We start from the raw sequence: 13,311 nt of genomic DNA on the forward strand, positions 1-13,311 counted from the left end.
CCCTTAGATTGCAATTTTGTCCTGCTCAATGTGGTTTCAAGTCTTGTTTCCCTTAGTCTTAGTTCTATGTAAGCAGACTTGACCAATAGCCACCTTATTTGCAGAGCTGCTGGGCAATTGAGGAGTTACTGTGGGTAGCAGTTCCCACAGCTATGGCAAACTCAGAGCAGTACCTTCGCATATGTACATAGGTGACTGGGTACATCAGAACACACTGCCTTTAAAAGGACATGTTAAACATGAGAGGTGGTAGTCTTGCCTTCACAGGGTGAAACATTACATGATTATGTGAGGATAATCCAAAGAACTGTTTTTAGAATAGTACCTGTATTACGTATGGCAGATGTAAACAATGTAACTGGTGGACTTCCCACTTCAAGCAGAGATAGCAAACTATTTCCTAAAGCAATTTGTAGAAAATTACCTTTGTCCTGCATATGTGTTTTACACAGGTGAAGCCATATTTAAAAAATATGGCATGTTCTGTGATTTGAATACCTATGTATGAAATAAAAAGAACTTATATACACTGGTATATCAATCCTGTCAGAACTATTATTTTCAATAGTTTCATGATATTATCATACATATTTCCCAACAGACTGACTGAAATAATCTAAAAGATGTTTCCTGAACATTTCCTACCTGAGTTTGTAGAAGATGTGCCACTGACATTTTGGTTTCAAAATCGTGGGGCAACGGAATTCTTTGCACTTTACACTATAAATCACATTTACATTCAGTTTTGGCAGTGATGGATTGGTCTGGTGGTCTCAATCCATAACCACCTCCGTCAGCAGACATGACATCAATGGATTTTTTTATTCTGGGGTGAAATGTCTAGTTTATGACTTTCAGATCAATATTCCCTTTGACTTTTCTGCTATTTTTGTCACAGTCACTAGAGTTGCATGCCAGCCTTTTGGGGTTCTTGAGCATGTAAGATTATTCATGGTGTGTTACTATACAATCTGTTGTGATAATACTGGTTGGTATTTTGAACAACTCCTGCATTGTATTGTACAGTAACAGGTTTGTTGCATTTTTTTCATTTGTACATTTTCATTATTTGTTACTGCAAGCATGATTGTGTCCCAGCATTGTAACAGTTCAATGCTGAAAGTGAAGAGGTAAAAGTGCATTTAAATCTGTTGTCAAAACAGAGTACAAATATCAACAGAAATGTTTTCTTCACAAGACACATTTTATAATACATAAACTTACACCATTTGGCCGGTGATATCAGGATATGGTTACAAAAGTATTGAGGTAACAGACTGGACAAATCAGTCTAGCCACTGATTACCAAAAGTTGCTTATTTGATAACACTCAACAACAAAAATCTGTCTGTGTTGATTACACTTTATTATGTAATTTACAAGATTACCAGTTTTGGCTCTCTGCCATCATCATATTGGTTAAAACTAAATGTAAAAACGATAAGAAAACATTAGAGATATAATATGGCTGAGGCGAAAGTTTACAGAAAAAAGTCCAGCGGTACGTAATAAAGATAACATGCCTGATTACCATAACATGCCATAAGGAGTATACTAATATGAGCATCAGTGTTGAATGCTTTCTATATTCTCGGTGCTAGAAGCGGCCTTAGTGAAGCCTATACTTATGAAAACATGTGAGGGTGCTAGTGATGAGATATCACAAGAGTCCAGCATCACAGATTCAAAAATTTTAAAATAGGATATTCAAATGTTTTCACATAAGCTATAGAGCAAAATGCAGCAACAATATATATACTTAAAATCAGAATAAAATGTGCAAAAGGTAAATAAGCAACTTATAGAAAACCTTTTAGCACCACGAAGTAAATGAAACACGATATTATGTGAAAACTGATTTAATGAAACAGCAACTATTTACTTCAATGGCTATAACAAATTCAGAGGACAGTCTGGACTTCAGCCATTTTGAACCTATTATGTTCAATTAGTGCTTTTTCCATTATGTTTTAACAGATATGATAATGGCAGGGAGCCAAAACAAGTAATACTGTGAATTATATAATAAAGTGTGATCAAGATGAACAGTTATTAATAAAGTGCCATATATGATTGCTGACCAATATACAGACTTTGTCTTCAGCTGATAAAAAAAATCTGGCCAACCCCTAAAAATCTGTTAGTAGACTTCAGGCATTCTCTATGCATAACAGCATATATTTTAATAGTCTTTTACAGACACGGTGTATACGTGGATGAGGAAAAAAAATTCCCGGATTTCCCGGTTAAAAATACACTTCCTCCCAGATGAAAATACACTTTTTCCGTGTTAAGTAACAGTATACTTTTCCTCAGAACTGTAAAACTTATTAATCCTTTCAATGGTTTTGGTTTTATACACCGGCATAGAATTTCCCGGCACTTCTGATGTGCAGCAACATGCGCACTGCATATTTCGTATTTCGAAAGTATAAATTCGAATTTCACCAAATACCGCATGTTACTTTCCGAAGGATTGAGATCGAGATTGCGATACATTTTTGTAAGCCAGTCGTAGCTCATGTCAAGCGATCTCGCCAGCCGATGACAGCGGATATTCAGAGCATAGGACACGTGATATGGTCAGCCAATAGCAACATCACTGTTAAGTAGCGCGAACACACAAATAGGGAAAAGTAATGGTTTAAATTAATATACATAGTGTTACTAAAAGAAAAGAAAAGCTTTCTCGTAGCCTATAATATCGGCCTCTAAGATTAATAAGCTACAAGAGCAGCTAAGCTTTCATACATAATGTTGATATTTTTTGCGCGTGTTACACTTTTAAGATATATCACACAAATGTGCCAGTAAAATTTTTAACAACGACATAACTGTCTGATCTTCTGGGCTCGAAAATATTCTAAATGGTCGTTCTCAAAGGTTTGAATTTTGAATGAGAGTCAAACGCTCTGTAATTTAATAAATTCATCGGACATTGGCGGATAGAGTTCATCTTGTGTAAAAGGAAATTAACTTTACTTGAAGGTAACGCTTTTCAAACAACCATTCAGAATATTTTCCCGCGACCTGTTAGAAATAGATTCATTTCAGCAGTTGCGCCAGATGACAAGCGTCGCCGTGCTTGCGCAGCTACGATGACGCAGGGAGCCCGTATGTTCGTACGTGTAAAACATTAAAAGATCTTACATTATGTCATAAAGGAAACAAGACGTTAGGGGATACTCTAAGAGCATGGGGATTTTGTGAACCCTACTAAAATGCACATTCGTATGTCCAGATTCAGATGTAAATTTTCTTGGAGTACCAGTACCATATTATCTCATGTTTGGTTCTTTATTATGGCATAATGCCATACGTGCTAGACAATGAAAACTTGAACTTGAAATGTAGTGAACAGTTGAAACTAGGCAGTAGTGTGGAATTAAACACTTCGTTTGAAATAAATTGACTGCCTCAGCAGAAAAGATTAATAAAAGTCAATTTTTTTAACAAACAGAGATAACATCATTGTTCTGCAAGGCGATTAACGCTTGACTGTCAGAAAGGTAGAAACAAAATAAAATCTGAAACTAATAACTTATTTTGGCCTTCTGTAATTATGTGAACTTTAGCCTTCCGTAATTATGTGAATGTATTTTAATTCACTTGATAGCTCCCGACCACAAAAATCCGTTTTGTTTTCATTTGACGTGAGAGCAATAAACAAAGAGGAAACAGCAAAACACTTAACGTAAACACGGGTCACGTGGAGACTACCACCTCCCCACTGCAACTCAGACTGCTCAGTGCATCAGGTCCGGATCTACGATATTTCCGAACCGCGGCATTATTAGATAGTGGCGCTCCCCCTCCCTCGAGCGTTTGAGGTAGGACGCCAAAAATTTAAAAAATCGGGTTTTCAAAAATATCTTTATATTGTAGCTCACATCTTTCAGAAGAGTCTGATACATAAAACATATATGATCGAGGGAACGGAAGACACGTTATTTGGTCTTAAGTGTGCCGAAGTGCAGTGCTAAGCCTCTTCACAGAATTATTACATCGCACGTCTGTGTATTTCGCTCTGTGGAATTCAAAGGTGTAATAATTTGTAATGGGTGCCATAAAACTATATTCAGCCCAGTGGAAATTAAAATGTTCTGTGGTGCGTCTCCCGCTCCCAGTCAGCCGGTTTGACATCCTGCCCCTCTTTAAAAAATCTTGCAATTAGTAGTGTATGGGATTATTTGTAACCGGGAGGACAAGAACTCTTCAGAAAATTTTCAGTCTTTACTGCCTTTTAGCTAATAACTTGCTGTTCCGTGTGACATAAAATTAAATATAGGATACATAAAACGAGTAAAGACAAGAGACAAGCAAGACAGTACACATTTCTTCAATCCTTAAGTCCTAGCTTTTTTTTTTCTCTCTCTCTCTCTCTAATCTTGCCACAGCTTAATATGGCGTACTTTCCTTTCTGGGAAAGAATGTATTACGCCATCAAAGTTCGTCAACGTTTTGCTACATGAAAAAACGCAGAAAAGCTGTTAATACAAATAGTACCAAAATAATCTGCTAGATAAAACGAAATAGGCCTGCTTAATATTGTAGCAATTGTTACACACACCAAATAAACGAGACTGTTTTGGCACAAATGGTCATTTTTATAACACGACAGAATATAATTCACGAAGTACCAATATCAAATGCATATTGGGCCTACTACAAGCAAAAGGTTTTATGTTAAGAAATAGTTTCACATTTCATTCATACTCTCTAGCTTCTGAAGCATGAAATCGAAAAGTAGTATTACGAAATTTTTATACAAATTTAGAATCGTCATATTCTTCCGTAATTTGTGAGAATCTCCGTTTCTTCTCCTTCCTCATTCTAACAATCTTGTCATCACTAATCCTGTAACTATTCCTGCCAGTGCCAAAATTTATTCTCTGGTTAACTTCACTAACCCTGTCACAATCACCTGTTTAGTTATCCCCCATTTGTTCTCCGGTTAGGCGTTATTAAGTGTTCATACAACGCGTTCTCCGCACTACTCCCAGAATAGAACTTTAGTGGCTGCTAGCCGGGGACTGTGTAACAAGCCCTTAGTAGGGTACCGGTCTGGTCAAAAATTTTCTGTCAAAATTTTATTTTCTTGGGTACAAGGAGAAGACAATACGTAATCTTAGTTGCCTGTTACTCCTGTTAGTCGTTTATTTCCACTATGGTAGTATGAATCTATGGAATTCGCTAGTAAGCATAACAATGCTAAACATTTGCAAACCCAGTCAACCACATAAAGAGCGATTGGCATTCACCCTTTCGGCTTTATTCGCTCAGCTCGTATAGACCCGTCCCCTTTTGTCTGTAGGAAAGTTTATTTCTAAATGCGATGGGGATTCCAATCGCAGAGACATCAGGTACACTATGCACGCATTCAAAAATCAACTCATGATTCATTCAGAAATCAACTTAGACTTTGATCAAAAATATTCAAAAACCAACAGGGATGCGTTCAAAATCATCTGAGTAATCGATAGACCAAAGTGCGCTGGATGCTAGGCGCTTTATGAAACAAGGCCTTTTTCCTCAATATTATGAATTTGGTGCTCCCCCCCTCAAAACTGCCGCCCGGGACAGATATATGCCCCGATTTGCCCCCGCCCCCTAGTTCCGGGCCTGTTGCGCATACATGAATCTGTCAGCTTAGGTGCACCAGTAAAATTTTTCCGGATAGCATCTGGCTGCTTGCTGCTATTGCTTATACAGCTAACTGCCACACTTCCGTAGCCAGAAGTGGGAGAAGGTACTACTCATACGCGACTCAACTGCACATGCGCATAAGCTCGCTAAAGCTTTCCCGGCGTACTGATTGTTCCATAAAAACACGGGAGAATCTAATGTAAACAGTTGTGACGTCGCGCTCATCAGAGGCAATTTGTTGTTATGAAACATTGCAGTCTTCCTTAAGCCTTTGACACATTTTGCTGTTCGCAGACGCTTGTATGAGCACTGTGTTTTGTTCCCGTATATGGCACATTTCCTTTGCAACTTAGGTTTTATTTTCGTTTTTTTCTCTCGTTCGTGTTTTATTGCTGCAATATTATTCTGCATTAGTGAGATACAGTAATATTCTTTGTTAGAGTATTGGTTCTTACTAGTCAAAGTTACAAAAATTGAACCAAAAACTAAAACAATGAAAAATTCCAGGAATTCTAAAAAATTCCCGGGCTTTTCCCGGTTTTCTCCCGGATGAAAAAATTCCCGGGTTTTTCTCGGATCTCCCGGTTGTCCTGGGTCATATACACCCTGTACAGATTCATGAAGATCTCGATTATATACCTCAATACACTTTCACCAGTTCCAGTGAATGATGTGTACTACATCACTGTGGCTATCATGCTCAATGAGCAATTTTTATGAAGAATACATCCCATTGTTTGCAAATGGAGCCCCACCTGTTAAAGTATAAGCATATCCACGCTGACTTAATGCATGAGGTATGTTTCCATAGTTGAATTTCAGTCAGTTAACTGTAGTCTGCTGTAGGGGACTAGAATATTGCATCATGTTTATGCTGCAGAAAATTTCAACAGCGAAGGTCTACAGAGCCTGCTGTCAGGCTAGTATCTCATCATCTTTCAAAATTAACACCTGTCACAATCTAGGTCCTGAAGAGAAACTTGAATCATTAGAGAAAATAAAACAAACAGCACTGAGAATCACCCTAATTGGATGCACAAGTGCCTAACAGTTTTGTGGATGCCACTTTCTTCTCCTTAAGCTGTAAATTCCGATTTATTTATTTATTCTAAGCACAGCCACTAGCATGTAAATGCCATTTTAGAGACAGTAGGAAAAACAGTTTCTGAATTATTACTTACTGTGGTATGAGGTGATCCAGTCTTTGTTTTCAGTAGTCCTTAATTCTGGTGATATATTTTGTTGGCCTGCAGAATGACTCTTTGAATAAATAAGCTCCAGTTCAATTCAGAGCTTCCTTTCTGGTGCATGTGCAACAATATCAGAAGATATACCTTTGCACTTTGTTCAAATAAACTACTTGCAATAAATTAAAAAAAAACTATACTTCCAAGCAACAGAAGCCTCTGGATTACTCTTATGTGTACATCTTAGTGTATAGTAATGTAAACAATCCCCAAAAACAAATATGTAAATACTTGCTAATCTTGCAAAAAATCAGAGAATGGAAAAGAGAAAATTACAGACCTCAAAATATGTAAAGCTGATGGGACTTTATATTATTGACATTGTTAAAATTGAATATAAAATTTAAACTGCAGAGTTATCTCTGGTATTTATAATAATAAGTATTTACAAGCTTTATCCGCCCAATAGCTACATGCATCAGCATGCCACTTCTGGGATTTGTGGAGGCTCACTGGCTCCATGTCAATTCTACCCAGTGGCTTAATGATCAAGGCCACCATGATGGCCAGCCTCAATGTGGCTTTTAGGTGGTTTCTCACATCTGGCTAGATGGATATCAGTTTGGAATCTATGGTCCATCTCACTTACATGATTTGCAAACATTTGCACATTTTCATACTGAATAATGCTACACAGAGACACACAGTGTACAAAAATTCCTTCCCAGGGGAAAGGGGATGGTGATAAGAAGGGCAACCATCCACCCTCTACCACTAGCTTACCAAATCCAATAATTAACATGACAACCCCATGAAAATAAAGGATAAAGAAGAAAAAAAGAAAACTAGTCTACAAGTTTTATGTAGTTTCAAACCAGACTTTAATAGACACTTTGATTCTTTTAGGGTTGTTTTGTAAGAGAAAAAGTTCAGATACATTAATTGATTTGGTATACTGCAAAGTGAAAATTCAGTCTGTAGGGTGAATATTATATCATCCAGTATAATTTCTGTTCAGCTACTAAAGAAATGAATATTAACTTCTATTAATAGTTCATTTCCTGTATGTCAATAAAGAATTATTAAAATTTGTGTTAGAAAATTTAACAGATTTCTTCAGTATCTCATATTTGCAGCTTTATGTTTATGACACTCTATTTTTATTTCAGGGTGTTTTCATATTTAACCTTGTTCAATGGACACCAATTAAATATCTGGATTATGAATATCCATGGTGGAGCCACTTCCTTGGTTGGATTACAGCTTTGTCATCAATGTTGTGCATACCAGGATATATGATTTATCTGTGGCTAAAAACACCTGGTGATTTTAGAATGGTAAATATTCGGTAATGGCTAAAGATGGTGTATCTAACTGGTTGTAGTTAAATTTTACTCTTTTAGTGTAAGGTGTTTCTGTGATAAATTCCTCATATCAGTGGCCTTAGCCATCATCCTGATTTGAGTTTTTCACTTTGCTAACTCAATTTAGACAATTGTGAAGGCACTTTCTTTCCAGATTTATTTCCAAGGCTTTGTTTCTGCCACCATTGCTTTCAATTCATGACTGTAATGCTTATTCCACTAGATGCATACTAATACAAACTGCCTTAGTTGGATAATAATTTATGAATTAAACTTCTTCCTATAATTTATAATGAGGAAATATGGAAGCGTCCGATCCCACCCGTCTGCTTTGACCCATGACGTCACAAATATGGTGGAAACAAAAACAAACACACACACTTTCCACAAGAAGCCTAATGACACTAACGGGACAAGCGCAGGAAATGGGGTGTTTTGGGTGGGGGGCAAACTAAATATAAACAAATTTAGACGCCTTGCGTAGCTACAATGTGTAAGTGAAGACAGCCATGCATGAATATCCACCCACCTCCCCAGGGGTCGTAACCCCTGCAACCCATAGAAGATAAATATGCTTCAGTAGGTGACTAGTGTTTTTTGTCTCTTTAAAAAAAAAATCTCACAGGATAGAACGAACAGATCAGAAAGATAAATATAATAAACTAAAACAGAAATTCGAGGAAACAGATAATTGAAATAAGTAATAAGTGTTCTTAAATTTAAAAAAAAAAAAATCTCACGAGATAGAACGAACAGAGCAGAAAAGTAAATAAAATAAGATAAAACAGAATTGGAGACAGCCACACTCAAACCAAACTCCGCGCCGTCATGACGTCACACACGACAACACCCTTACGTCACGGGTCAAAGCCGACACGTGGGATCGGACGCTTCTGTCGACCCTATAATGACAGCAAATACAAGGTGTTCAAGAATTCCCATGGCATACTTCCAGGACTTGTAGAGGGGAATGAGTACATAATATTTTGAGTAGGAATTCATGTTCTGAAATTTACCGTTTCCATGCTATAACTATTTAAAAACATGTTTGCTAGCTAGGCATGCAACAGGGTAGTCATGGTGGGTGGTGGTTATGTCAGGTTGGTTGATGACTTTTGACATCTAACCAACCTCCCTGATCTAGTTTGAGCCTCATTCATGTGTCTGTGAGTGTTAGAGTGACATGGTTGACTACACATGTGCAGAATAGACTGACACGACCCTTCTGAATGGCAAAGCTGACAGTAATGGAAGAGTTGCTCATCGCCTTTATCAAGATCACTCTTCACAATATCTGATTTCATTGCATACCCTTTTCACCATAATTGCACATCTAGTTCGATAAAGGATGCATTCACCATCAAGAGGCATGACTGTGGTGGTCCAAGGAGATGCCACACACCCAAATTGGAAGATGCCATACTGGACCACATTGAAGAGGGCCCACCAACAAGTATACAAGCAGTTTCTTTAGCTACTAATGAGTGGAACTGTAAAACAAGTGATGTAGTGGGTCATACCTAAACAATTTCTTGTAAAAGTTGTTGTGTCACCAACATGTTTTCAAATGGTTGTAGCATGTTCCTGGACATGGGTTCTAATTCAAAACATTATCTACTTGTTCCCCTCTACAAGTTCGAGAAGTATATAATGGGAATTTCTGAACACTCTATATAACAAAGAGTTAATTCAGCACAAAAATTACAAATGTTATGGGAAACTAGGTCTGTATGACACAGGAGATACACACACACACACACACACACACACACACACACACACACACACACACTCATGCATCTTTTATATATAAATAACAATAATGACTAGTGATTTTACTAGTAAGATAGGATACTGTTGCGACGGAAGGCTTTATCTGCCCAATTATAAAACTTTATGAGTGAAGTACAGATCTAACAGTAGCTTTCAAAATGGCAGAAGTCTGATGTGTTAGATTGTCAAGTTTCCCACAATCATAGTACTGAATGACGTGCTGCTTTTCTTTCACGATTTCCAACCTCATGACACTACGCAGAAGCATTATTTGCTTGTCAATACAGTAAGTACAAACATTTGTAAGAGAAGAGTGTACCATACTGGCATAATGCTGTACAATCACATGCCATCCTATCTGAAACAGATGCAAAATTTACAAAAGTTTAAAGTGAAACTGAAAGAGTACTTGCTTGACCACTGCTTCTATTCTGTTTCCGAGTTTTTCGAATACCAGAAAAGTATAGTGTAACTGCTCAAATATTCTTAACCAAAACGAAACTTCCTGGCAGATTAAAACTGTGCGCCCGACCAAGACTCGAACTCGGGACTTTTGCCTTTCGTGGGCAGAAGTAAAGCTGTGAGTACCGGGCGTGAGTCGTGCTTCGGTAGCTCAGATGGTAGAGCACTTGCCCGTGAAAGGCAAAGGTCCCGAGTTCGAGTCTCGGTCGGGCACACAGTTTTAATCTGCCAGGAAGTTTCATATCAGCGCACACTCCGCTGCAGAGTGAAAATCTCATTCTGGAAACATCTCCCAGGCTGTGGCTAAGCCATGTCTCCGCTATATCCTTTCTTTCAGGAGTGCTAGTTCTGCAAGGTTCGCAGGAGAGCTTCTGTAAAGTTTGGAAGGTAGGAGACGAGATACTGGCAGAAGTAAAGCTGTGAGTACCGGGCGTGAGTCATACTTCGGTAGCTCAGATGGTAGAGCACTTGCCCGCGAAAGGCAAAGGTCCCGAGTTTGAGTCTCGGTCGGGCACACAGTTTTAATCTGCCAGGAAGTTTCATATCAGCGCACACTCTGCTGCAGAGTGAAAATCTCATTCTGGATTCTTAACCAGTCTATCATTTTATTTCATTATATTAATTTTGTGATCAATATTCAACAGGTACTGAATAATTTTTAATTATTTATCTTTTTCAAAATAACAATGTGTATGATGTTGTATATACTGTTACAGCCTGACTTGCCTACATAATTTGTGCAAAATATGTACCTAAACACAATTTACAGGACCAATAAAGAAATACAAACAAATACAAATACAATACATAAATATACTTTTCACAAATCCAAATAATAATAATAATAATAATAACAATAAGAGAGAGAGAGAGGGGGGGGGGGGAGGTTTGATTAAATGATAGGCACCCATTCTTAACAGCAGCTAAATATAAATGTTATAACTATTGCTTTCAGAATTAATAACTAAAAATTTGTTTAGAGGAATTGGTAAAAAGAGGCTCTGAACAGAAAAATGTACCAATGTTCACCATTTTAGTAATTATGTATACTAATCTATAAAATTAAACAGCATTTTTGAAAATTAATAGTAACATATTGATCTTAATGTATTAATCATTCATGGCATGTACCATGTTCTCTTTCAGAAAATGAAACTGTTGGTACGAATAGAGGATGATATTACCACTTTACGTGAGAAAATGACAAGTGGAGTGTCGGATATAAGTTCATTATAATGAAGACCAATGATTTACTAAACTAAATAAAACTCTGTGTCCAAATACAGTGAAGAAGAATGAAATTATTTGTGAAGTGACAAAACAAAATGTTGTGTTCATGAGCAGTAGGGATATTTACATGAAAGTGTCTTCCATTGTAACACCAGAGTTTATCTAGTGTTCTAGAGTCAAGACAGCAGAATGGATTCATCTCAGTTAATTAGAAAATGCTTGATAATATACCTGTGTTAGTGTACATAAACCTCAAAAATGGAATCGAAGCAAATGCGGTACTTCTTTTCACAAATGTGATGTGTATCGCATTGGACATATGACATGGATGGGGAATGGAAGATTCATGCATTCTCTACAAGCACTTAAGGGAACAGAAACAGCAGAATTAAACATGTACAAATAAATGTTATGAGTGTTTTTAAATGATATTTGAGTAATTGATAATGTGGCTGTTGCTGCTGCTGTTGTTTGTACATGTACTTCTAGTGCATCTGTGTTAAAATAAGATTTCTGATCAATGTATCTCATAGTTTAAGAACAACCTCACTATTCATATCATTTTTCATTCATCAGAACAGAAGTTACATGCCACATAAACCAGATGTGGAAAATGTGGAACAACCTCCACATAAATAGAAAAATTAAAATGTCAAAAGTGGCATACTTTTGTTCAGTAAGAGCATTTGTTAGAAGTATATTAGTGTTTCCTTTATTTGCAGAAACAAGAAAAATAATTTCAAGTAATGTTTTATTTATTTCATTTTGTACATTAAATCTGTTTCTGTGTGCTGTTGACAATCATAGTACCCATTCACCTCTCCTGCATTTTTATGTTTTGACATTTTAATAATGGACAATTCTTTGTAATTTTAATAAAACTTTTTTAATGTAAAGCTTTTCTATATCCTCCAATGAATTTGAACAACTGAAGGGCTCTAGATGAATGTAATTATCCTTTCACTTCACTTATTCCTCTGGTTATTCGCGTGTGTGTGTGTGTGTGTGTGTGTGTGTGTGTGTGTGTGTGTGTGTGTGTGTGTGTGTGTGTGTGTGTGTGTGTGCATGTGAGCACCAAATTTTATTTCCCACAATGTAAACAGGAACAGGTTTTTTATTTTAAAAAAAGAAATTTGAAAGATTAAGTTCATTGTGTGTTTCCAGATGCATTGATAGCTGATCTATTTTCACTATCTGATCAACATAAAGATCTCATCAAACTGCAGTAAGTTGTTCTACATGTGGCATCAATTTGTCATGTCACTGTAGCAATGACATAGACAAGTGATACATTTTAGTATCACTGCAATAGTGGTATTCATTGGTTTACTTGTGCTGGCTTATTTTAGACAATATCATATCCTAAGCTGAGGAAGTGGACCTTTATTGAGATGATATGAACTGAAAGTACCTTGGCATGTGCTAAGCATCACCAGTTCAAATTTACTACAAAAAATTTTAATTCTCTCTATAAGTCTAAAAATTGAAAATTATTACAGCTGTAAATACATTTACTTCAAAACAGAGATTTTTTTCTTGTCATGCTGTAGGGAAATCATGCAAAAGCTGCCTGAAGATTATTAGCGAAGGAATGAAATAGGAATGCACTTTTTTGATGAAAAATGTTGGTTTCATTAAACAGAAGCTGC

General features: G+C 36.8%; 1 protein-coding gene across 2 annotated transcripts in view; it reads left to right on the forward strand.

The window, feature by feature from the left end:
- The window catches only part of LOC126470342 (sodium- and chloride-dependent GABA transporter 1), a 381,315-nt gene extending 368,757 nt beyond the window's left edge, over positions 1-12,558 (forward strand). For both annotated transcript variants that reach the window (XM_050098132.1, XM_050098131.1), the window contains exons 12-13: positions 8,003-8,170; positions 11,579-12,558. In XM_050098132.1, the coding sequence (XP_049954089.1) occupies positions 8,003-8,170; positions 11,579-11,668 (258 nt within the window). In that variant the 3' untranslated portion in view covers positions 11,669-12,558. The remainder of the gene's footprint in view (positions 1-8,002; positions 8,171-11,578) is intronic.
- The last annotated feature ends 753 nt before the right edge of the window (positions 12,559-13,311 follow it).

This window comes from Schistocerca serialis, chromosome 3 (genome assembly GCF_023864345.2).
Source record: "Schistocerca serialis cubense isolate TAMUIC-IGC-003099 chromosome 3, iqSchSeri2.2, whole genome shotgun sequence".
Lineage (NCBI taxonomy): Eukaryota > Metazoa > Arthropoda > Insecta > Orthoptera > Acrididae > Schistocerca > Schistocerca serialis.